This window comes from Doryrhamphus excisus, chromosome 3, assembly GCF_030265055.1.
Source record: "Doryrhamphus excisus isolate RoL2022-K1 chromosome 3, RoL_Dexc_1.0, whole genome shotgun sequence".
NCBI classification, from domain to species: Eukaryota; Metazoa; Chordata; class Actinopteri; order Syngnathiformes; family Syngnathidae; genus Doryrhamphus; species Doryrhamphus excisus.
The window spans coordinates 20,966,204-20,992,490 of record NC_080468.1 but is presented as its reverse complement, the minus strand read 5'-3'; the positions used below and the strand labels follow the sequence as shown (position 1 = coordinate 20,992,490).

The 26,287-nt window shown below is 43.3% G+C and overlaps 2 protein-coding genes across 10 annotated transcripts; one reads left to right on the top strand and one right to left on the bottom strand.

Moving 5' to 3' along the window:
- Positions 1-1,441: 1,441 nt before the first annotated feature.
- Positions 1,442-21,560, bottom strand: LOC131124809 (RAS guanyl-releasing protein 2). 5 transcript variants are annotated; one of them, XM_058065594.1, is made up of 19 exons: positions 21,296-21,559; positions 21,146-21,229; positions 20,695-21,022; positions 13,366-13,479; positions 13,177-13,279; positions 12,828-12,884; positions 12,604-12,735; positions 12,205-12,355; positions 11,967-12,140; positions 10,861-10,977; positions 10,435-10,716; positions 10,287-10,361; positions 10,090-10,212; positions 9,904-10,019; positions 9,703-9,844; positions 8,314-8,350; positions 5,434-5,592; positions 3,531-3,593; positions 1,443-2,758 (listed from the first exon to the last, which is right to left on the bottom strand). In XM_058065594.1, the coding sequence occupies exons 4-18, from the start codon at positions 13,433-13,435 to the stop codon at positions 3,535-3,537; spliced, it is 1,797 nt and encodes a 598-aa protein (XP_057921577.1). In that variant the 5' UTR covers positions 13,436-13,479; positions 20,695-21,022; positions 21,146-21,229; positions 21,296-21,559; the 3' UTR covers positions 1,443-2,758; positions 3,531-3,534. The 5 variants fall into 5 exon arrangements, with proteins under 5 accessions (XP_057921580.1, XP_057921579.1, XP_057921577.1 ...); XM_058065595.1 differs by having other exon boundaries at positions 21,355-21,559; XM_058065597.1 differs by lacking the exons at positions 21,146-21,229; positions 21,296-21,559 and adding an exon at positions 19,667-19,744 and having other exon boundaries at positions 1,442-2,758; positions 20,695-20,733.
- On the top strand, positions 19,776-26,287 carry alpk1 (alpha-kinase 1). Of its 5 annotated transcripts, none has more exons than XM_058065583.1 (14): positions 19,776-21,264; positions 21,459-21,565; positions 21,682-21,836; positions 21,910-22,108; positions 22,175-22,234; positions 22,300-22,386; positions 22,459-22,535; positions 22,617-22,712; positions 22,789-22,893; positions 22,978-24,430; positions 24,500-24,647; positions 24,727-24,889; positions 24,981-25,167; positions 25,249-26,287. In XM_058065583.1, the coding sequence occupies exons 2-14, from the start codon at positions 21,460-21,462 to the stop codon at positions 25,431-25,433; spliced, it is 3,021 nt and encodes a 1,006-aa protein (XP_057921566.1). In that variant the 5' UTR covers positions 19,776-21,264; position 21,459; the 3' UTR covers positions 25,434-26,287. The 5 variants fall into 5 exon arrangements, with proteins under 5 accessions (XP_057921566.1, XP_057921565.1, XP_057921568.1 ...); XM_058065584.1 differs by having other exon boundaries at positions 20,379-20,410; XM_058065582.1 differs by having other exon boundaries at positions 19,776-21,565.

Sequence of the window (26,287 nt, the reverse complement as noted above, 5' to 3'; positions counted from 1 at the left end):
ATTTTTTTTGGTCCAATCAGATTTCAGCTTCTATGTATTGAAATGTCTGTCTAATCTGGCCAGGTTTTTCCTCATCCAAGGTACCCAAAGTGCTTTGACACTGTTTGACACACATATTTACCAACATCAGAAGCAACTGGGGGTTCAGTATCTTGCCCAAGGATACTTACAGGAGGATGGAGGATCAAACCCACAACCTGAGCCATGCTGTTTATCTGTTGCATACCGCAAATGGCTCCCCGGGCCAGACCTTAGACACCCCTGCTACATTGCCAGCACATGCAGCACAAATGGTCTTCTCCAGAGCAAATTTATTTCAAAGTAGGCCGCCTCCATCTGTTCAGGGGGGCAAATTACATGATTGCTATGCTGCAGTTGAGCTATCAGGCCCGAAAATCTTTCACCTTTGTGGCAATCAAGGTCGCAGCAAGAGCCTGCTAACCATGTGAGGTTATTCCCATCCTGCCGTCATTAGGGCCTAATTAGCTGGGGCGCTATTCAATTTCCCTCATTCCAGAAGCCTTTTTTTTAATCAATGTGAGTACTGCAGGCTGTGAATGGGTCTTGATGTGGCTGACTGGAGAGGTGGGGTGTATCAACGAGCTCAAAGGGATGTTCAATGCTCCACTTTGAAGGGTATAGCTATATGTGGCAGACAATCAATCAAACCAAGGTGAGAGGCAGGTTTGCAACGCCGACCACCGTGAAGCACATTGTATTTTTTGTTGGTGCTTTAGTATATTTCATTTCACTCTATTTACCGGCATGCGTTGCCTTCCCACCAGAAAAACTAAACTGGTTCTAGCTCTAAAATGTATCAGAGTAGCACCCACTAAAGCTACCAAAAACATACACTAACACAATAATAATACAATAACAATGGTGCCCAAAGTGTACCCGGAGACCTTTTGTGACCTAGTCAAAATGACAAAGACAACACATGCACCCATTTACAAAATACTACATATACCGTTAAATAGTAGGAAATCAAATATTTTACTCCATTAATCATTAATTTATATTGCATAAAACACAGGTTTTCATTAGTTGTAACATATGTTGTAACATATGCCAGACTGCTTTTGTTTTTTCCTTTACTTTGAACCCTTTATAGTGCCTTTATAGCTGAAGGCAACACATTTACGGTATCACAATTTTCTTTAATCCGATTTATTACCTGGAGATACTTAAATAATTATTTATCCTTGAGATTGAATGTTTCTTTAAGCTCTTTAAATGAGTGAATATTGTTATACTTGTTATAACATCAGATAATTTAATGCCACTGTCCTCCAAAACAATGTCTTTTAATTGATGGATTATTATATTATAAGTTGTATGCCTAAAGGAGTCCTGTCCTTAAAAGCTTTTTTCAACATACTTAAAGAGTTGTTGACAAAAGAAACAAGGGCTTTTAATCAAAATAATCACAGTTTTCCACATAATTAATCATCATTAATTGCCATTTGGAAAGATGTGTGAAATATGCCCGTTTTTATTGTTCATTCATTCATTCATTTTCTACCGCTTATCCTCACACGGGTCGCAGGGGTGCTGGAGCCTATCCCAGCTGTCTTTGGGTATGAGGCGGTGTACACCCTGGACTGGTGGCCAGCCAATCACAGGGCACATATAGACAAACAACCATTCACACTCACATTCATACCTATGGACAATTTGGAGTCGCCAACTAACCTAGCATGATTTTGGAATGTGGGAGGAAACCGGAGTACCCGGAGAAAACCCACGCATGCACGGAGAGAACATGCAAACTCCACACAGAGATGGTCGAGGGTGGAATCGAACTCTCCTACAGGTAGTTTCTTGAGGAATGATTACCTATCAGTCCAATAATTATCCAAATGGGCCACATTACACACACTCCTACAAACACGGCGGCACTGACAAAGCAATATTTTACCAAGCTAGTATTCTAGGTAATCAGCTTTCGTGCGTATCACTCATTCATCACACTATGTTTTATCTTTTGTCACTGAAAGACATGAAATGTGGCCTTGGCAAGCCCTAAGTGAAACTGTATCACTTTAGCAGTGTCACAACATGATTGGATGAAAAGTGGGTCGAGGGTAGAGCCGGATCAATGTCCTTGCACTGGAATGGGACACGGTCCAGATGAGACCCAGACTGACTTCAAGTGGTACTGACTAGACTAAATCAAACATGTTCTTCTTTTTTCACGTATGCTTTATTCATCTGCACTAACAAGCGTACTAATAACAAACATCCTTCCAGCTATTCACATAGACGCAGCATCTCCTTCAGTGACATACCAGCCGCTCAACATGTGGAACTCCGGGGATGAAAGCATCTCCACAGGGAGAACAAAAACATGCTCGTCTCCTTGCGCAGTGACTGATAATTTGGCGTGCAACAACAACAAAAAAATCACTGCAGCATACAAGTTTGCATCAAAATAAGTAAAATAAACGCTGGTTTACAATTAAATGACACGTAACAGGTCTGCAAGGAGGTCAAACACAGGAACCGGACACTATCACTAAAGCTTTTCAAGGTCCAAACTGCGTGCAGACATTTTGCACATGAACACTAACTGACACGTCCACGTGAGTCCAGTGGAGCTGCTTGTCCGTGCAATTGTTGCAATTGTTGTGTGTTTGTGGCCACAGTGTAACAGTAGCATCTTCTGTCCTGTGAGGTTACTCACAAGATGGCCTCCTGCACAGTGCACGCCAGCAGCCACAGGACCTCGGACGCCATCTTTAATACTCCAAGGCTCCTGCAAAGACAGAGACGTTACGATGCGAGTGCCATGTGTGGCATCACTTTCCTTCCTGATCAATCAGACATTTACTGTACACTAGTGATAAAAGTCATAAGGTGAAACAGACAGCAGTCAGTTAAGAAAAACAAAACAATCAAAGGCTGGTTTATGCTTCTGTGTTGAGACAATGGAGCTAATTTTTTCAGACACTGGCTGTGATTGTTTCCTTATTGTATGTATGACTCTCCAATGCCGTTTCTGATTTCAACATTTGCAATAAAAGTAAGTGTTTAATTTCCACTGTTCACTCACTGCCCCCCGGCATTATAGCGGAGAAATGCATGACAGGCATTCAACCCTGAAACAGAATTTGGAAAGGATGACAAAGACACGACACGGTGACTACACAAAAACATAAAGCATTTCCAGTTCCCGTGTCTGTCAGGGACAGATATTTGGCAGAGCTCTGGGCCGAATTTGAAGCCTGTTTTTGTTTTGTTTGGTTTTTTTTTCGACATAAAACTTCAAAATCGAGCAAGTGAGAATCTCCTCTATAAAAAGTTCAGCAAACAAGTAAGAAAGACGGTGGATTATTCTCACGTTTAGTGCTCATAAACAGACTTTAGAGTCTTTTATTACTGTTAGAAGACCATTAAAAACTTCACATTGAATATAATCGGGAACCTCTGACTATATTATTGTACAGGGAGTACTGCATTATATTGAGAGCTGCAGGCAATGAGAGAGAATGTCATGTACGGTGAGGAATGAAGAGTTGTCTCCTCACCTGGTTATAGGTGAATATCAAACACTCCTCCTTCCACTGCCTCTATGTCCTCTTCAACGATGACTGGGCAAAACAAAGAAGCAACACAAGGTTGATTGGTCTATCATATTGGTAGAAAAAGGCAATGAATCACAGCTTTTGTCTGTTTATCTCGTCACTTTGTTGTGTTGGCCCAGCGGCGCTGCTTAACCCGCCGATGAAGCGGGTTCATGCCGACATAAAACAGCTGCTGGATGCCGGAGGCGGCGCAACACTTTGGTTGTCGTCGAATGAAAAAAAAAAAAAAAAAAACATCTGTGAGTTGGTGGCATCGCCGCAGTGAGCCAATCACATTTCCATTGCAAATGAGCCGCCATTGTTTTAAGGACTCTATCTTGCAAATGCACCGTTTGCTGCGAGGAAGACAAAAGCGCTGTGGGTGGCTGTTGCCACATGAGAAGACTGAGACGCAGCAGACACTAAGCTTAAGCTTGGCGGAGTATTTCCGAGTGGATGACAGCACAACTCATGACTTCATCATCTCATTTTAGTAAACTCATCAGATGCTTGAAAACCGGGATGATACACTCTTGTCTCAACGCCACTCAACTGATTTATATCATACACAAACCAAACCCTTAACACTTAACTCATTCAATACCAAAAAGGTAGTTACACGTCTTTATGAACCTAAACGCAGTTATATGCACGAGAGGCTAAACGAGGTGCTGATGCAACTCCTCACCAATGAATTAGACTTGAGAGAGCAATTTTAATGCCATAAAAATGGCCCCTAGGTGGCAGAAACACAAATCCCTTGCATAAAGGCAGCTCTTGCATTGGTACCACACTAATACTAATTTGAACACACACATAGGTCAGTTCCAAATGTGAAAATTGTAAATAGTTCATATTCGCAAATAGTTATTTTGATGTTAAAAAACATGTTTACATATTTAAGCAGTCACAAAAGCAAAAAAATATTTGGGAAAGTTATGTTGAAATGTATCTTTTCCAAAAAGCTTTTATAGTTGGGAACTGATTTATTTTCCTGAAACTTACCTATGTTCAACTGCTGATTATTGAAGAAAGGAAAATGATAGAAACAAACTTTTTTTTCTGATGAAAGACAAGAGTCTAAACTTAGTTTTGGTAGGTTCAGAACAGCCACAGAACATAATATTCTGTGTGCTTTGACAGATAAGTCAATATCGTCTAAAATGGCTGGTATTGAAGGGGTTGTCTTTTGAAAAACGGCTGGAATTGATTTAGTTAAATTTTACATTAGGCACCCATACTAATACTAAAATACTTTAATAGACAAAGTCGTCATTGTACCGCCTTGCAATGACAGTAAAGCTTCTTCTTCCCCTATCAATTCAAATTAAAATCCAGATTTAAAAAAAATTCAAGATAAAGTACAAATCTAACTTTTTTCCCAGTATTTTTTGCTGTTTTACCAGCGTGCTTTTATTCTGAAGGCCGGACATTACCAGCTGCACTAATGTTTCACAGTAAACCCAAATTTTCCCACTTGTGTTCTTCGCTTTACTTCTCTCCTGTCCTCTTCTTTCATCCGTTGTAGTTAGAGTTGTAATGTTTAGTGCCAGATGCACAGATTTGATTGGCTAGTAAAATGCTCTGGCGACTAAAAAAAAAATCATTTTAGCACTGGTTAGAAAAATGTTAAGAGATTTTTAAGGTGTTTTATGAGAGTACAAGAGACTTTTAGACATTTTAAGACTTTTTAAGACCCCGCAGATACCATGAAGTTGTCAGAAGGTTGTGTATCTTCATCTGCACATCTGTCCAGGGTAACCCCACCTAGAACCCTGCTCTGCCTCCTGATAGGCCTCCAGTTCCCAGTGAATGACCAGAAGTAATGACGTAATGTAAGAAATGGTGAAAAATAGATATATCTTACCAGTGTTCTGAAGGTTGGGTGGAGTGTTGGCAGGAGGCGGGAAGCTGTAGGATCTGGCCTGAAGGGCCGGCGGTGTCTCGTGACTGATGCTCTTGGTTCTCTTCCGGCACTCCACAGCCAGGCGACTCCGGCAGGCCTTGTGGCAGTTGACCCCGCAGGCTGACCCAGCAGCGGTGTTGGATGACGGCAGGGAGAGGTGTCGGAAGAGGAGCGGCGGGCGTTGGGACATTCGCAGGAGGTGGAGGGAGAGGCGGCGCCGGAAAGACACGGAGCGGGGTGGAGAGAGAGGATCAGACAGAGGGATGGGCGCCACCGGCAGAGCGAGCGGCAACAGGAAGTGGCTGCTACATGCCATGCACACACACGAGCACTGACACAAACACACGGCGATGCCGACTGGGCCCGACAACATCTCAGCAAACCACGGGGAGTCTGAACGACGGGGTAGGCAATTGAAGACATAATTGTTCATTTTTTACATCTTAAGAAAGTACATATATCCAGTCATCCCTCATAATATCACAGTTTGATTGAAATAATCACTGTTTTATGGTAGACTATGATCTATTACTCTTCAAAACATATTGAAATACAAGTGATATGTCGTATCCTGGTCACTAGGCGGCAGCAACGGCAAAACAGTGAGACATCACCTTACAATACGTAACAGTCCTATGCGGGGAAAAACGGTTATCCTCCCATTTCGTGTGGAAGTGGTAGGTTTTGACTTCTTAAATTCAGAAGAAATAAATTTGACACTAACATGTTAGCTCTGCAGCTAGCAGCCGTCTCGAGTCCCTGCAGTATAAGAGTTGCATAATGAATAATTGTGTTATTTGTGTTATTTCATGTCTCCACGGCTCTAATAATGTTCATTACCATATTTAGAAAGTCATAAACATGTTTTCTATGGTCAAACTACCAAATATTCAATTTATTAACATTGCGGAAATTAATTTATCGTGGTTGGGTCTGGAACTAATTAACCGCTACAAATGAGGGATGACCGTATATATACTACATTATACACATAATAAAGTTTTTAATGACATGTAACAGTAACATGTGCCCCTAGAGCCTGTTTATGAGCACCACACATCGATCATCTCTCATAATTTTTTGTTCCACTTTTCAAGTTCCATGAATGAAAAACCTCCTTTCTCAATGATAACACCACTAGTCCCGCCCCCCTAGCTAGATGAGCTGGTCCCATGTGGGTGTACACATGGGACCGCTACATATGTTAACATAAAACCTGGAGCTTTATTCATCAATTCGCTACTACACACAGTTGCATGTGATATTTGGCGTTTTTTACTTGGGTCTAAGTGTAGCGTTACAGTGAATTATGCTCTAGTATACAGTATTATTATATGTATACTGTATTATACAGTATAGTATCACTACCTATTCGCAGTTTAGCACCCCCCTCCCCCACACATATTCATTTTTCTGCTTTGAATTGTAGATGTGTTTTTCCATGCTAACTTAAATAGATAGTGGCTTAATGGTGCTATCTGCAGGCGGAAAAGAGTGCTGCAGCTCTGAATTCAGTAGAGGCTGCAGTCTCACAAGTCAACATTTACAGCAAATACAATAAATACTGTATATGTACTGTATAATGTATACTGTATTGTATGGGTTTCCTAATGTGTAAAACTGAACATAAACACGAAGCTTTGTTTTTTTCAGTGGTTGTTGTCGTCAACATTTTACCTTTTGCTCAATTTTTTTTTTAACTTTATTTATTCATTTACATTATTTATTTTGTTTCTCAGTGATGCAATGACAAATGAGCCATTGGTAGTGGATGACCACTTTGGCCACATCTATGGAGTTGTATTTCTGCCTAAATTTTGACATCTATCTATAACTATTGCTCTCTCGGCTGCACGGTAGTTGAGTGGTTAGTGCGCAAGCCACACAGCTAGGACACCAAGTTTGATTTCACCCTTGGGCATCTCTGTTTGCTAGGTTAATTGGCGACTCCAAATTGTCCATAGGTATGAATGTAAGTGTGAATGGTTGTTTGTCTATATGTGCCCTGTGATTGGCTGGCCACCTCACCTCTCGCCCAAAGACAGCTGGGATAGGCTCCAGCCTGCCCTCGTGAGGATAAGCGGTATGGAAAAATGAATGAAAGAATATTGCTCTCTCTCTCGCGGTCAACCTCTGCACACATCAACAAGTCGAGATATTGGACAGCACACTTATTTAAAATTGGTGAAAAATACTACATTATAGGATCTTTAAGCTCATTATAACAGCTGTGAAAGCCGTGTTAGATGATATTACAATGTGTGGGTTGTGTTGTCATTTCTTTGTCATCCAAACTGCCTGTCTTCTCCAAATAAAGTCCGCTGACCCAAAACACACCAAAAAGAACAACACACACACACACACACAGCTTACCGGATGATTCATTCTAATTACATCCCTGTCGATGGCGCTACAGAGCTCTGAGTGCAAGCGAACACTGGAAATTGGGATAAATGGCTGTGGAGCTTCCCTCATTAACTTATTGATGTCGTACAATTGGGTAGTGTGTGTGTGTGTGTGTGTGTGTAATGACGTTTCAGTCAATACACATGCCAAACACACATGAACGTTACCGTTGATGTATGACAGCACGTACGCTTGACGGCAGTCAATTTATCATCGCTTATTATTGATCATTGATGACGTTTTTGCTTGGCTTGTGGCTTGTATTCAAACGTGTATTTTGAAGCTGAAGTGATGCAGCTTCATGCGTTGATGCCAGGCTCTGCAAAGGGTGTGTATGTGATGGCTGAGAGTCGGTCGGTGTTAGCGTCTGTGCTTTTGAGTGGGCCATGCATGCCTATGCAGGATATGATGACACTAAGTGAATGGTTGTCTTACCTTTACACTTGTAGCCCTGCTTGTAGAAACCCCATATCTGCAAAAAAAAGAGAAAAATCGAATTATATATACTATTTTTGATTTATGTTCGCTCACTTAATGTTTAACGCCACAACAAACAATCACTTCGATAGAAGGTGGTTAAAGACACACACACTTATCATGGGCAACCTCGATACCCCGTATTTATCCCAGAGTCCTAAATGAAGAAAGAGGGAGGATACGCAATGTAAGGTGAGATGAGCCGGAGGAGGATGGAAGCGGGTAGACATCAAGGCGTGCACACGATGGGGGGAACAATGACATGAAAGGGAGATCACACACAGCCCTGGAACATCTGAGGGGGCAGAAAATATCCTGACCTCTTCACACACACACACACACACACACAAACACACAACAGCACATGCATGTATACAAAGTCACACAGTGAGCAACAAAGTCAGGAAGGTTAGCTCAGCCCACACCGACTGACCTTTACTGTCTCTGTCCACTATGACACAACGCAGTTGTTATGTTTGCAATTAAGGTTGGAATTAGAAGCTTCTCTTATGGGGCTGGATATGAACTCTAAAGCAGGGACACATCTTAGTCGTAAAAAGTGTCTTCACTCCGAATGGCTTCTATCTTTCTTTCCCAGTGACAACAGTGACGTGTCATTTTGTTCCTGCACTTCCTGAACTTCCTGTCATCAAACTTTTAGCTTCCGCTCACCAAATGCAGAGTTATACATACAGCATATGATGATGTGGAGTTAGTATAGGTTCCCTATTATTCAAAATGACCTTTATTGATATAACAATAATGTGTCACTAGAACCTTTTATGGAGGGAAGAGCTGTCATCTCCCTCGCTTGTTTGTTACACCTTTAAGAGAAGAGGCTTTCAAACACTCTTTTCATGACACCAAGGCAAAAGCTCTCCTTCCTCACGGACGATCGATTCGACAGTCAGCAACAGCCAGATTTGATCATGTTGTTTTTCTTCAGCGAAGAAGCTAACCTTGCAGTTTGTTGCTGTTAAAATGTGAGTGTACTGTTGGCAATTAAGCTCCAAAAGCTGACAGAACCACAGTTGGTTTCAGGTTTATGCATGCGATATTCCAAAATATGCCCTTTAATAATACCAAGGCTGCTCTCATGACAGCCCACTCACCCGGATAGAAAATGTCAAGGGCCACACACACACACACACACACACACAAATACAGTGTTTCACTACCGCACCACTCAGCAGACCGACCTGGCAGTGGAAATAATAAAGTGCATCTATGCAGTTCTCTATTTGGCCTTTCACCTTTTTTAAAATTAAGATTCAAGTTGACTCAAGATTCAGTATAAAGAAGGAATATTAAAATAATAAGTTTTTTTTTTTAACAAAATCGACTCACAAAGCCAGCGCAGTGCTCACAAAAGGTGGGCTTGACGTAGGTGGCCTCGCTGAAGGTGTGGATGAAGCCCATCTTGCAATTAAGCAGCGAGCTGGCCCTTGTGAAGTAGTCGATCATCTCCTCTCGGCTGATTTTGCCGTCTCTGTGGAAGATTTAATTTCAGGTTACAGCACACCAACTGAAAAATATGAATTTCCTTACTGGTTCTTGTCCAGTTCTCCAAATTTGCTGAGGTAGGGGAAGTTGTTCCTGATGTCCTCAAACTCTTCCCTGGAGATGTGGCCATCACCATCTGTGTCGAAGTTCTTGAAGACGGACTGTAAGCAAAGTGTTTGGAAGAGTTAAGGAGCCTGCTTGAGGGAAGAAACAACGGTTGGTTTTGGTTACCTCCACCATCTTCTCTATGTGCTTCTTGATGAGCGTTGGGTCAGCATTAGGCTTTACCGACACGGCCCACTCATCGATCATGCTGGGCTTGGGGTCAGGAGCTGGAGTGGGGCTAGAGTTCTGCTAAAAATGCAAACAGTTTTCCCACACTCAGTTCAGGACTTCAAAGTGTTGTGAAGGTCAATATTGGTGCGCACCGCTTGTTTACGAGGTTCTCTCTGCAAAGACATCTGGTAGATCTCCTCCTCTGTGTGATACTGGTCCAGAGACACCTGTGCAAAACAGGAAGAGACCCATATGGATCTAGACAGCTAGCGACAGCTCGCATCCAACCTCAGCACCCACTGTGAGCAGGTTCAGCAAGTCCGTGTTGGCGTCGATGTTGGGTGGAGTGCTCTGGATCAGCGCCAGCTCCTGAAGGATAGCATACAGCTGCTGGGTCTTGGCTAGGTTGACCCGCGTCTTCTCCTTGTCGGCCCAGTCTGGCAGAGCCACGTGGACGGCGATCAGGTCCTTCAAGTGCACACCCAAGATGGGGAAGCGGAAGCCGGAGCTCTCGGAGAAGCGCTTGCGGTACTGGGTGTAGTTGCCACATGAGGTCACCAGCTCGATGAGGCTGTTAAAAACCTGACATGAGGAAAATAATGACTTGACATGCTGGTAATTATTCAACACAGTTCCAAATGTTTATGCTCGGTTTAGCATCGCAATCATAATCCACAGAAAAACTGCAACCTTTCCAGGACTACCGAACTAAACTCTGATCCTCACCTTGTTGGTTTCAGCGCTGATGTGGGCCTGCGTGTCTTTGAGACGCGAGATAGAGCTGTTACTGAGGCCGCCGACCACTGCCATTAGCGTGTTGAAGTTCTGCAGCTGCAACAGCTTCTGTTTAGAGTAACAGGAAGAATGAATAAACATTGGCTGCAGATAACATTCCGAGTAAGAAGATTGAGGGAAAAACGTCCAGCAGCCCGCAGTGCTTAAACCTGACTGCATCAAAGCTAGCATATTGTGAATGGCGCTCAGCAGGGCCCTACGATGCCCTTCAGCCTGCGCGGCGTCTCCCTGCAAAAAATCGATGGGGTCGCAGCTGTGTGGGAGGGCCGCTGGAGGGGTCTAATCTCAATTCAGGTCACACGTTTGCAATCAACGAAGCCGTTTGCAGACCAGCTTAAAGCACGTGGCCGGAAAAAGGATCGGTTTTGGGATTTTGGGAGCATTCATCCTTAAATGGTTGACAAAATATACTGTTGATTGTGTTCCAAAGCTGCACGTCTGTGCTAAATTAATCTAGTTGTCGAGTTGTTGTGTGCCCTTCATATGGAACGCGACAATTGCGCCCCGAGGGAGGCGGTGAGAAATTCCGCCTGTCATCGCAGCCCTGTGTGCTGCCTTCTGTGCAAATGAAATCAGCACTACTAGTCATTTTTTGTCCCAGCATGCATTCACCACGGGCACGGCGGTGGAATACCAAAGCGGTAGGCCGTTTAGACAGGAAGGGAATTAACAAAGCGTGGGATATTTCACACCATGGCGCACTGCAGCTTAAATTGGTTGCCTCCAAATGAGATGACGAGACCAAAGCAGATGATAGCATCAGCAGACGCAATATCAATTACAGCAGAGCTTGGAACTGAAAGCATGACGGGGAGCCATCGCAGGACCATATAAGGAAGTCAACTAGCAGCTTGTTTGGGAATGTGGGAGATAGGATTGGGATAACGGGCATCCTGACAATGTTAGAAATTGTGTCGAGTTCTGTTGGTGGTTTTTGATCCACAAACATCACACCACGCTTATTATCATAACAGCACACAACAGATGGATAACAGCTTTGTCAAAATAAAAAAATAATATGAAGTCACTGTTTTTACCTGAGCCACTCTGATGAAGTGCGAGATGACGGAGGCTCTCTGTGTGGCGGTGGGCTTGCTAAGCACCATGAGCTGGATCCACTGAGAGACGCTGTTGAAAAGCGTGATGAAGCGCTCCAGAACGGGGTTGTCCACCGTGCAGCCGTGCATCACGAAGCTGTGATAGTCCTGAAACTACAAGGAAAATGTCTTGAGCCTGAAATGTCGCCACTTCATTAAAAATTGCTGCCCCACTGACCAGAATCTTGCAGAAGGATTTGTACTCCAAGTAGGTCAGGTGCTCGGCCAGTTCACAGGAGTCAAGGTGGTCAAAGAGCAGGGACATTTTCCTCTTTTTGGACACGGAGGGGACACGCTGAGTCACTTGACGCTTCCATTTGTATGACGGCCTGAAGGCAGAAACAAAAATGGCTACACAAATGACATACATACATGCAGTTATGTTTTTGTATTTGTTAGTGATGTGATCTCTGTAACATCTGTTCCAAGCATGTCCTTCAGGACCCCCGAAAAGGCCGCTGCGGTCACTCCAAAATTACTTTTACGATCCAAAAGAAGTATGAAAGCTTCTACTCCTATTTTTATTACAGAGCACGAGCAATAAAACAAAACAGACAGAGAACTTTTAGTGGCTTACACGCTCTCAATGTCAATGAGCTGACTCTGGCGCTCATTGCCCTCTGTGCTCAGGAGGTCTTTAAAGTCTTTTATCTGCTCGGCCAGCTCCGGGTTCAGATTGAACTCTGCAGGAAACTCAGAGATCCAATACCTGTCAGGCATGAAACGACGGAGAACGGAAAAGTAGTTCAGCCCTAATGTGACTTCTGCAAAGACTCACGAGAAAGAAACACTGCTTATTACTTGACAAGGTGACATATTCTGGTTCGATGCTCCGCTGAGCAGCCTTCCTCTTGAGATCTCAGACCAAAGTAAAGGATCGACCTTGCCAGAAGTGTTGGATGCAAAAATACACTTTCATCGGGCCACATTTGAGCTGGAAATTTCACATCAAAATCATAAAACACTTCAATACTGAATACAGTATCAGCCTGTATTCTGTACTGTTCATTGGTCCTGTATTATTACATGTTAAACACACTGCTAACATGCTATTTGAGACCTTCCTTCTGCACCAGACAATCTCCAAACTGTAGGAGGTTGGCTTATTAAGAACACTGTACATTCATTTTGAGGTATTCATTAAGGATACTTAAGCACCAGCTTGGCAGCCATCTCCGTGGAAGGAATGTACCACGCGTGCATCATGAGGAACATGCGGACTGTCGAAGTGTGCATCAAAGTGCCGCTCTCGTCTACAAACAACAACACAGGCAGTGAGATATTTTTTTAGAAATTTAGCATCCACAACGCAGATCAGGGAATGTGTAGAACTACAAACCAAAGGCTTGGATGCAGGCTTCCACCAGCTCGTCCACCGTGGCCGACTGCTCACCCATTACGGGCTCCATAATGATGTCCTCGGTTGTATCCTCCGTTGTCTTGCTCAAAGTGTCTGCACCATACACAAAAAATGACTCTATTTTGTGTGCTCAGCGTCACAATAGTCAACTTCACAGTGGCTCATTAGAAGAAAAGAGACAACCACTTGACTCAATGACAGGAAACCGCTGTCATTATCTTGTTGGTCCAATGCAACTTATGGCAAAAAAAACACAAATAATCATATTTTATCAACAAACATGCGCACAATGCTACTCCTATTTGACTGTTGTGTTGGATAAACACATGCAGTATATTCGTCCAAGAGGAGGGAACCATGGCAACAACAACTTGGTGAATCAATATGTAAAATAGACATTTCTCTTGATGGAAAAACAACACACCCGAGACAAACTGCGTGTGTTTTGTATGTGTGAAGTGTGAATTGTTTGTGTGTGTTGTGGCACAATGAAGCCTTCCACTGTGCTGTCTCTGCTGCAGACACGCTCAATTACAGGCTTCACGAGTTTCCTCGGCCACACACAAACACACAAGCACACTCCTGCGGGCAAACCGGAAAGAAAGAGGAGTGCAGATCTGCTGCAGAGATACAGGTGTAGGAGGCTATAAGGCCATAATATGGAGACAGAACCTACACTAATGTACCCCATATGCCTGAGTATTGAACTTCATTTCTACCGTTACCAGTGCCAAAATGGACACTGATGTATAAAATACTGGGTAGGGATGGGATAATGGTTGTATTTATGCATTTTTGATCAATCACAAGTAATTGGAGGTACGGTTTCATCTTCTGCAGGCGACCTTCCCTGTAAAGTGGTCCACATGTTCACATTTTGGAAAGGTAGTACACCTTTAAAGCTGATAATCGTCAGAACAGAACCTGCTGATCACACCTCAGAATTATAAAAGTGCACAAAGTGTCCTCGAAGTGTATTTTGACGGATCAGTTCTACATGAGAACAATGTGTCCTAAAAGAAAGTGAGTAGTCCTGTTCGCTATGTCTATGCTGAAGACAAGGCTGGTGAGTCTTGAGTATCACTGCGGCACAGGCGGTACTCGTCGTGATGAAGCCAATGACGCTGATACTTTCTCGCCATTCATCATGTTCCCAGCAGGAACTAAATCATTTGAGGATGCTCTTTCATTTCATTTCTAACAACTAACTCCTATTCTTCTGCACATACGTCCCTGCAGTCTCTTTCCCAGGCTGTTTATTAGCCGGCAGGTTGCACACACCAGGAGAGCTTTTTGTGTCACGCTTGGTTGCTTGGTGATGGCAAGTCAAGCCCTTCGATCAGGCAGATTAGAGGGAGGCGGGATGGGGAGCAAAGGGGAAGCTGACACGGCTGTCCTGGCTATGCTGTTGAAAATGTCACTGCAGTCGACTTCTGTATCTTCGTCCCTAATGAGACAAGCTAGTCCTCGTTAGGAAAACACACAACATACTATCTGCATGCAATGCTTTGCATATCTTAAGGATGAAAGTAGCCTTGAGTGAAGGCAAGTTGCTGACACATAAAACAAAAACATTGGAGATAGTGAGAATGTCCAAAAACTTGGACAGGAAGTAGAAGCACAGCTGTTGCATGATGGGGCAAATAGTGCTCTACCCTGAGGCTGGCGAGGGAGGCGCTGCAGGGAGGTTGTTGGCAGGCTCTAATTAAAGATGCAGGGGGAACTGGTGGTAGGAAGCGGGAGCGTTGTCTGTTCTATGCACACACAGGGGTGTCCTTGCTTGGCTTTGGAGGGGCGCCTGCTGTGAACTGGATTAGGAAGCATGGAGGGTGAGGGAGATAACGGAAGAGACGGTAAGACAGCAGGGAGAGGATGTGCTCCAGCTCATTTGGTTGGGTGAAGATGGAAATATGATAACACCAATAGCTGCCTATGTAGTATCTTAATCATACCCTGGCAGAGGTAAAAGTACAATTTGTGTCCCTCAAGGTCCAGTCTACACAGTCCACATATGGCTAATTAAAGGTCCCGGGTTATGTGAAAGTGCCTTTTGTATATGCATATGTAAAAAGGGCAAAATTGCGCTTCTTTTCTAGCACCAGAAAACTAGTTAATGTGAGCAAGCTAACAAGGATCGTCATGGGATGTACAATATTTTGACACTAATGCCCTCACAAAAAAACCCTGATATATTTACATAAAGGACTTTTATATTAACCAAGCTCCAGCGGGATTGTTACTGTAGCGGATGCTTCGCTAGCCGCTAGCATCAATCACAGACAGAAGAGTGGATACCTAGCTGTCAATTTCGCCTCGAAGATTCAACAAGATGCTCACACACACGGCTTGCTTGCTGGAAGACACAGCCATCCCAATGAGAGCGGACATTGTAAGTGTTGTCGCATTTTCGATGCTGCTGTTGTTGATGGGAGTTTATTTCAAGTTTCGGTCATGTTTTAAATTATGGGAATACGGCAAGATACTGTAAGTATTACATGTTGTTGTCGATCATCATGTGAGAACGGGGCAAAATGGGAAAAAAAAATTAAAAAGTGCAGTTCCCTGTTAAGGCCACAGACTGTCGGGAAAAGCAGCTCATTAGTGTTAAAGCTACAGACACACACAAAAAGTGTGTTACCAGTCGGGCAGGGTTGTCTAAAGTGTGGCCCACAGCACAGTCTAAAAATACATAATTTAACAAAAAAAAAAAAAGAAAAAAATAACAGCAGCAAATATGGAAAAATCTACAGTAATTTTCAAAGAAAAAAGTCAAAACAAAACAGAAAAAAGTTCTAATCTAATGAGAAAAAGTTGTAATTTCACACCATATAGGTGAAATATTAAGAAAAAGACATTATTTTATAATAAGGCTATGGAAACGGTTATAATAAATGTAGAAAAAGTCATAATATTACATGAAAAAACTCTCTAAAACGAAAGTTGATATAGTTGGATGATTTAAAAACAACAGCAGAAATGGAATAAACTATAAATGTGAAAAATAACACAGGGATCCCCCAAGGTAAAGGGTCCAAAACTATAACCAAGACATTGCACCTCTTCATGTGCAACTGTGTTCTTTTCTGCAAGTGTGTAGCACACAGCTACACTGTAAAGTGTGTAGCGATCACAATGTGCCATCACAATGGATCATTGTGTCAGGCTCTGAACTGCTTTGTTTTCAGGGGGGCTTCCTGCTCAAGGTTTTAGTTAACAAACACAGGAAAGGTGTAACTACGTGTGTGTGTGTGTGTGTGTGTGTGTGTGTAGTCACACATTCAGTATGGATGCAATATGAGTGGTCGAGGTCTTACTTCCTCTTCTCAATCACACAACTTCCTTTCTGAAAGCCTGCCTGCCTGTTGCTAGGAGTTGTGTAAAATACCACATATGAAACTTATGCAATAGCAGTTTTTTTTTCTTTCAGTTCAGAGTGCGCTTCGGTCAGAGTTCATCTTTTTTTTCCATAGCTGAGCAGGCAATGTTGAAAATGTCAGAAAAGTCGTTTCCTGTTGTTGCTGGTGGCATACACAGCTTCCACTCACTGTACTAACATAAGCGGAAATGTCAATCCGTGCCTTTTTTTTTTTTTGTTAAGACTTGGATGTGATGCTAAACGGGCTGGTGGCTACTTTGCTTATCTTTGTTCGTATATTTTTCCTCTCATAACAATCTCTTTGTCCAATTGAGAATAGCAAGTATCATTCTTACTGTGGTAGACATGCTTATGTGAGCATAATATGCAAGGATGCGTTTGCACTTTTTACATATAATTCAGTTAAAAGCTCTGCAAATACACTTCCGTTGGTCACCTGTGAACACAATCATTCCAAGCATGGATCTGATGCGGTTTGGTTTACTTGGCTCAAATGTGAAGGCTATGCAGACCAAAGACACAAATCAGTGTTATTATGGCAGCTTTGTTTTTGTGTGTGTGTACTGCCAATTTCCAAGAGTTTTCCAAAATGTATCTTAAATATTGTTTTTAAAAAATCTTATGAATCTTGTTCAAATTTTTTTACACTAAATACTATTTTTCTAGATTTAATGAGAAAAAAAACTGCTGAGTCAGCACTTGACATTACTGATTGGTCAACCACTGCAATGATGAGATCTGTGATGGAGACGTGATCTTAGCTGATTTAGTTCAGTGACCCAGCATGAACAAATTGGCCATACGGTCAAGGTTTATATCAGATCCAGTTTTGTATCTGTGGTGGAACATCTTACAAAGTTATGAAGTGTGCCTGTTCTTGACCAAAGTCAGCTGGTATAGGTTCCAGCTTACCTGTCACCCTAATGAGGACAAACGCTACAGAAAATGGATGAGAAAGTAGAAAAAGTCAAGATATATTCTTGGAATGAGTTGATGTTTGACATAAATTTATGATTAATTTAAGCGAGAAGCATATTTGGCTGCGTTTATCGCTTTGTTTGTGTTCAAAATGACTTGAAAGTTTCTGAATGGATTTTGATGCAATTTTCAGGAATTGTCAGAAATGAGATGACAAAGAACTGATACAATTTTGGGTCTGGAGCCAGAATTTTTTTAAAGGATTATTTATTATTGCGAGATTTGTGCAACATTTCCACACATTTGTGCATATAACTGCACAAAAATACAGGAAAAATTTCCAATGGGTTATACAAAAAAGAATGTAGGTCTATGGCTTTGGTGTATGAGGAAATACTTTTAAGAAATAATTCACTTTAAACCACTTTTCATGGTTGTGTTAAGTTTAAAAATAAGTTTTATTCTGAAAAAAAAATTCCTGCTGAAAAATTCCTGCTTATTTCCAGACATAGAAGTATTAATTTAGGAATCTCTGCCAAGTGAAATTTAGATAATTTCATTACTTTGATGTGTTTTTCTCCTTAAATCTAGTCTTTTTATCTTGTATTTGGTGAGCCATTTTTGCAATGTGGAAGCTTTTTGCAAATAAGAAAATAATCTACATATTCAACCCAGCAGACAGCATTTTGACAAAATATGTCACCAAAGCTAACCAACCAATCAAGTCCTTCCTTTTTGCATGTTCTTTGGTGACTTTGCACCATGCTTCATTTCGTCCCTGCATACCAAAGCTCAGAGGTATATCAGACAATGGTCATTCCGAGCTGGCGTATTCATTCCTCCTTTAAATACCGAACAAACCACAAGCAATGAGAGCTTTCCTTTTCCTTGTAAAAGTCGCTTTGTGCACTTTTGACTCTCGATACCTGCCCATTTCCCAATCACTCTTCACCTTTGTGAAAGCACCATCTGTAGCAGATTATCGTCACTCCCAGGAGGCCTCAGCTAATCACGACAATCACCGCTTGAGCGGTCAGGGATGCTACCAGCATTGTGTCTTTTCCTTCCATCTGGCAATTAGGCACATCCCACTTGGATGTGACAACATTCCAGCTTGATTAATGACTTTCCATCTATCTTGTCCTGGCCGTGGCCAAAGGTGAGGAGGCGGGGTGCATTAATGAAGCAATTCCAAGTTCTGCGCTCTTTCCAGGGAGGGCAGGACAAGAAGGAGAGATCCCAGGAGGTCAGGGTATGAGCATCTCCTCTGGGAATAAAACGGATAGTGTAGTTTTTCTGCCTCCTCCTCTAATATTTGCAGACATCAAGCAGCGGCCCTTCGAGAACGGAGGCCAATTAGAGCACGATAAGCGTAACACGGGCGCACATGGAGGTGGAAGAGTTGAGCTGGAGGCAATGCTAAATATCAAGAGTGGTTTGAGGTAATTGCACTGCGGCAGATGAGGATGAGGGGGGGAAAAAAAAGAGGAGTGGAAATAGCGGTGGCTATTTTAATCACCTGATTTCACCAGTGGTGCTTGAATTTGTGAAAAACCTTTCTATTTAAAGGATCTTTTCCCATGTCGAGCGCTGTTTCAGCCATGCTGCGATCACGGATGTGACAAGCTTGATGAAATGGATTTCACATTGATTTATTAATCTTTGCTGGCTGCTTTGTCGGCACACACACAGTAAGATGATGGCTGCCCTCATTTGCATTCTGTACACACACACACACACACACACACACACACTGAGCTGGCCCGGCACGCAAAACAGTAAATAAAAAGCTGAAACTTTTCATGCCTTCCAAACAGCCGCTAAAACTTGTATTTAAGGCGGACTGCAGCAGATTAGAGTCCAAATCCTGCTGCTCCGGCTCCAAGAAACACAAGTTGGAGCGAGTTAAGATGTTGCACATGCCTGACACTCAAAGATGCTTCTTAATCTCTCCAAGGGGCGAGATAAGGAAGAGAGGGAAATCACCTTGAAACACCAGAGTCAAGACAGCTGCAGGAGAGTGAGTGGTTTGTGGTTCAGTTCTCTGGGGGTGGGGGTCAATTTCTGTTGGGGGGTGGCATGAGAGTTAGGAAGACCTGCCATTATGTAGGAATATTGCATACTCAGCATGCAATTTGACTATTGAATATGCTTTTGTACTTCAGTGCTCTCCATTTTGTTGCATTTTGTTGGTTTTAGGTTCAAGTTCAGTCTGTACAGTACAGATAAATAAATAGATATCAGTTTCTCAAAAGGATTTCAAATCAGTAAGTCAAATATTCCAAACCAAAATGCCGTCTGCTGGGTTCAATACAAAAATTCTGCATAATAAAGTGTCAGTTTCAATACAATAAAAGGTATGTAGGCTACTGCTAATGTGACATTTTCTCCAAATCTGACCATAGGCAATGCTGTTTTTGAGCCTGGATAAAAGGGTCATGCTACATTTATTGACAAAATATGTTAGCTAAAAAGACAAGAAGGTTTTTAATACTTTCAATATGAAGAAGTGTTGAAAATATCAGGATACATAATAAAGATACAAAGTTGTCAGGAGTGTGTTCAGTTTTGACGGAACCAAACCAGATGTCAGGTTCTCGGAATGCTTGTTTGGATGTGAACGCACCCTGAAACAGATATATAAGTCCCTTCTACACACCCAGACGTTCCTTAAAAGTCTATTTTGGGAGCAGGCATTCCTCCATCCTCTCCTGAGGATGCAGCACACAGGTCCGTCCATTCAATAGCTCTTTGTGTGTATCTGTTTTCTTCATGTGCAACCCTTTTAAGGGACCCCAAGGGGACCATGTCACAGTTGTTGTGACGCCATGCGTAAAGTATCCATGCATTCATTCAGCTAGCTATGCGCAATTAGCAGGTTGGACATTAACAGATCAAGCCTGACTTGCCTCGTACGTCACCTCGGCAGTGTTTGGCGTCAATGAAAGGAATGAAATACAATAACACTTAAATGTGGGCTATTGTTAATTGAAATGAAAATGTACTGGTCTTACCTTCAGAAGTGGATGCCTCCCATACCCTGCCTGTGCAGATGACACCAACTGTGGAGTGAACAGGGACGTTAAAGTCGTGGCATCGTCCAAAAAAAAAAAAAATCTCCTAAACACAGTCTTGCAGTAAAATGTGCTCAGAACTTATTTCGAACTCTTTGAAATTGCCTTTTTACTGTTTGTTTGTTTTTTACAATCATCGAAAAGAAAGAGCAACTTATCCCGATGATGCGTGTTGGAGGATGCAGTCATCTGCATGCCAGCCTCTCTCCTCCAGCTGTGGAGCCCAACAGTCCCGCCTGCTTGTGGCGTCACGACGACGCGCCACGTACTGCGCGTTTTTGCAACACATTGTGGCACCAAATATTTTAGTGCGTCATCGTCATGGTTTACTTCAAACGAATTGTGTACCGATTAACCTATTGCACCGCCGAATGATACCCAAAGTTCTTACTTTTTGCTGTGCCGCGAACGCTCCTTGAGAGTGAAAAATGTCCTATTGTCATGGAATGCATCATTACAAACTCCGCCCCGTAACCTAAAAGTGAAACAAAACTTGAAACCGGCCGTAAGGTAGGTGAAAACACGTAAAAAACGTATATACCACTAATATCACCAAAAGTCGAATGTAGTCCGGAAATAAAACAGAAACAATATGTTTACACGAGTCGAAGAGCCTCTTTTTGACAGGCGTCCTCGATTGCAAAGATCATATTTAGCTAATGTCATTGCTGTGTTATTACTATGGATATTTATGTGTGCACCAGAATGGCTGACCCGGAAGTGGGGGTGTTGTTGGAAGAGTGCCTCGTGTCAGTAAGAGCAGAATGTTCCACAGAGCCCATTGACAGGCAGAACTATTGCAGTTTAAGAGGTGAGACACAGGGTGGCGCCATTGTACCAAAACTGTGTAAGAAGATGTTTTAATGACCCATGTTTTAATGGAGCAGAGATTTGCTTGATTAGTATTAATTACGCTTAATTGTGTAGACTCCTTGTGTGCCGAGTTGGCCTCTCTCCTGCAGGAGGCCATGGAGATGAGGTGGCCCTTTGTGCCTGAGAAATGGCAATACAAGCAGTCCATCTGCGCCAACGACAAGACCAACTTGAGTGATGTCATCAGCCAGAACCTACCCCAGCTGCTGGTGCAAAACTGTTCAAGTCATTTCTGGTGTCAGTCTTGTTGCAGTGTTACATTTGCGTTTGCTGTTTTGTCAGAATGTCCTCAAGGCCTCCATCATGGCCCAGGAGGCACATGCGGCGCTCGCTGTGATTTTTCTAGTGGACCGCTTCCTCTACTGGACCGACGAGTCCACACGATTGTTGGAGATCACCAAGTTGCTTCACAAACGCTACCCTGTTGCCCCCGTGGCCCCTCAGTTGGTCATACGGCGGGCACGCGTCTACCTCAACTCAGGTAGATGAGACTCTGATGGATTTGTGGGATGTTTAAGTCCCATAATCATCCTCTCTCCTTTTACAGGGAAACTACAGAAGGCTGAATACATATTGAGCCATCTAATCATCAGCAGTGGAGCCACAGGTGGACACCCGTTTACACATCACAATACTGTATAGCACGTCAAGAACTTTGTCCCCCCCCGACAGGATGCTGGGTGTACCACTGTGAAAGTGACCGTGCTCTTGTACAGGCTGTTAGTCTGCAAGTGCGTGGGATGGTTTTGCAAAAGCTAGGTCTGATTTGTTGCTCCTTCGCCATCCAAACAAATCGGTTGTTTTAACTGGTGAAATGTAATATGCTTCCAGGCCTGTGGCTGGAGGCTGCTCTGCTCGTCTGGGCATCTCTGGTCGGTTATTACGCTCTGCCTCAGCCAGATAAGAAGGTCACAGTGGTCCACTTTACGAGTTTTATAAGCCAGCGTGGTCAAATTTGCACACTCGTATGAATAATGTCGACCTCACAGGGCATAGGGACCTCTCTCGGCATCCTGGCTAACATTCTGGTGTCCATGAATGATGAGGACTTCGGTGCTTTCAAGGCCAACCCAGACATTGACTTAGTGAGTCAAACTAGTGGTTGCTAACATTAACAATTGTGTTGTGTTGTTTGACTTTATGTATTGATTTCATGTGAAGTCTTTGCTTGGTGATGCAAGCCATCGTCTCCTGTCAGCAGCCGAGGCAGCCAAAATGGCGGTGGTGTACAGCCAGTACACGTCTCTCTATGTGCTGACTAATGTGGTATGTATTATTGCCTTAACGTGTCTAGATTTAATTAATGATGTGTGTATTAGCAATTAAAGTCGTTCTATGTTCTCCTCATAGACTGCACAAGGGACCAGCTTGTTGTCGTACAGTTTTTCCGTTGCGTGTCCCCCCACAGAGAGGAAGCCATTCCTCCTGCAGGCCAAAAAGGCGTTTGAGATCGGCCTCCTCACCAAAGCAGACGGTGAGGTGATCACCAGCAAGCAGGAGCTCCACACTTTCATCAAGGCTGCTTATTCACTCGCTGTCACTCACAAATGGCTCAACGGATCTTCGGAGGCTGTGACGCATGCCTCACTGGCCTGCCAAGAAGCTTTGGCTAGTTTTTACCACTACTGCCATCCGGATACTCAGGACAGAGGTGGCTTTGGTATGGACGTCATGCAACTGATTGCTCGAGTCAAACTGGACTTGCAAGTGGAGCCTTTCTTAAATTCTGATGGCCGCTCTTTTATCCCCGATAGCTACAGAAACACGAGTGACAGGTTGGTTGGTTTCACAATGGAAGCCTTCTCCAAGCTGTTGGAGAGATTTCAAAAGTATCACGTGTCGTTGTGCAAGACCACCAAAGCAAAGTGTAAGGCTGGGAAGGAGGAAGAGGATGGAGCAGGGATGTGCATGACTGCACTGGCGACAACAGTGGGTGCATTCAACACAGAATGCACGACAGAGGCCTGCAAACCTTCAGAAGATGCTCCTCAACCGCCTGACAGTGGCAGCATAGATGGCCTTAGCTCTTCCTGGCAGAAGCTCTCCTTAAAAAGTTCACTGTTTCCTCAGCTCAGTAGTAGTGGTGGTTACTCAGGAAGGAGTGTCGCCGGACCTCAAAATGTTGGCTCTGCGACTTTCCTGAAATCGGAAAGACCTGACAGTTCCTTATGCTCAAGTCGTGGTTCTGACAAGTTTGAAATAATAGAAGCTGAAATACCGACAGTTGACTCTGATGTCCCAGACGATGATCGTGGACCAGAAGCTGGAGCGCCACAGTCCTTATCCCAGTTAATACTAAGATCAAGCTCTCTGAGCAACAGTTTTGGTTCTAAATCATCAGGTGAAAACACCTCATCAGTCTCAAGATCCAGGACTGCAGGGACCCACCAAAGCAGCAAATCATCCGACACCAGCGGAAGCTTCTTTCTCATGAGAACACAAGATTCAGAAACCAGTGATCTGGAGTATGACCCTGTTTTTGAATGGGAATTTCTGGGTATGCCCAAACCTGTAGAAACCCAGAATGTAGCAATTCCAGAACAGTGTAGCAGTACTGAATCCTCGACAGAAGACTCCCATGGCATACCGGAGGAGTTCATGGTTGGTCTTGAAAGCTTGAACCCTTGGTGCCACAGCTGCCTGAAGCATGGCGCCTTTGCTCGTGTTGCTCCAGATGGGAAGTATTCCTTGTCCCAGGAGGACTACCAGAGCCTCCTGGCTGGGGTTTGCCATGAATGTCTGCTGAAGAGGCTGCATAGCAACAAGAGGAAGTTCAAACTGGACCGATACAGCACGGCTCACAGTAAGTCCACACTTTCTCAGACATTGTACATTCCTTTGACGGAAACTACTGTACTTCTGCATTGTCCAGGCGCTCTTCATTTGAAGTTCTCCAAAGCCACGGGACTGTGGACCGCGAGGGAGACCTGTGCATACATCGGCCAGTCACTGAATTTGCACGGCACTCACAGAAGCGCCATCTGGGTCCAGTTCTTGCACCAGGAGGAGAGGCTGAGCAGGTGTCCAGCGAGCAAGACATGACTCAAGACATCGTGAGAACCTGAGAATGAGGGATTCTGACTTTGTCTCAATCCGCAGTTACGTCGGGAAGGACTACCTTAAGCCGACACAGATTCAGTTCCACCTGAGAGACGTGGAAAGACAAATGACAGCTCAGTATTACGTGACAGAATTCAACAAGAGTCTCTACGACAAGGACGTCATGGCCCAGATGTTCTTCCTGCCATCAGAGGCGCTATTGGTGAGGCCAGATCACACCAAGGACACACCGATGCCTTCAGGTTTAATGCCATTTAGCAAAAGTATCTGCGCTTGTTTTGACACATGAGCAGATTGTAGAAGGAGATGAAATAGCGGGTTGCATCACAGTGGAGCCTTACATGCTCGGCCAGTTCGTCAAACTCACCAACAACAAGAAAAAGAAGAACAACAAACTCCCGGCAACGGAATACGGCCTAGCTTTCGGACATTTTACCTACCTTCACTCCAACTGCCAGGAAGTTGTGGTGGACTTGCAAGGTCCGACAATAGGAAGTGTGCAATGAAGGTCTTTCTAAATGAAGATGACATTCATTTGAGTTGAATTGTATCTCCTTACAGGGTGGGTGACAGCCAACGGCAAAGGACTGACTTATCTCACTGACCCACAGATTCACTCCACCAGAACCCCCCGAGGCCCCAACTTTGCTCACAGCGGCATTACTTCCTTCCTGCGGGACCAACACGGACCAGAATGCAACAGTGTGTGTCAGCTGCTCAATCTGACGCCAGTGCCTAAACAGTGATATAGATAATAGGATGAGTGGTCTCCAAAACTGCAGAGGTTATTGGAATTCTTCATTTGAAGTATCTTTATCTTAGCAGCTTTATCTACCTCTACATGCGCTTTAAAATGTTACTACTCGGCGGTTGGTGTGAAAGTCTTGTGTTAAATTTGCCATACTTTTAGGGTTTACAATGGACTCATCAGGGCTACAAATGCTGGCTGAGCAGTTTGCTCCTTTCCAACATTGGTTCTATTGCCGTTCTGTTGCACAATATACTTATTAATAGATGACCATGTGGTAACTTTCTCAGGGAAAAATTTACTTATTTATAATGAGTTTTCAAAACCACCTCTATGCGGTTATCAGCTGCTTCCTGTTATGATCCAGTTGTCTTCGCTGTTTAGGTCAATCAGTAACCTTCGGAGTCATGTCTTGATAATAAGAGTAATAATAAATGATTGGCATATCAGAGTGTTGGGCATTATAATAAATAATTTCTTTATATTTATGATAACAGTTGACAGTGGAAATGATTTGTCTGCACCAGCCTTACAAATACTATATATGAGTGGATTGTAGTTTGACCGGTTTGACAGTGCAGAAATCACCTGACACATGGACCAAAAGCCGCCTTGAATTCAACTTTGTTTTGTGACTGACGAAATATGGGTCATATGCATAGTCTGTATATGACAAACAAACACACTAGTCGTCACATGATCTTATTGTGTCAAACATCCTGCTGATCATGTGATTTTATGTTTCACAGCTAATAAAATAGAAAGGTGACCAAGATCTGCGGTGTCATGTTTCACCAGGCAAACTTAATTTAAATGAAATACGTAAAGTTCTTGATTAACAGAAATGCAAGA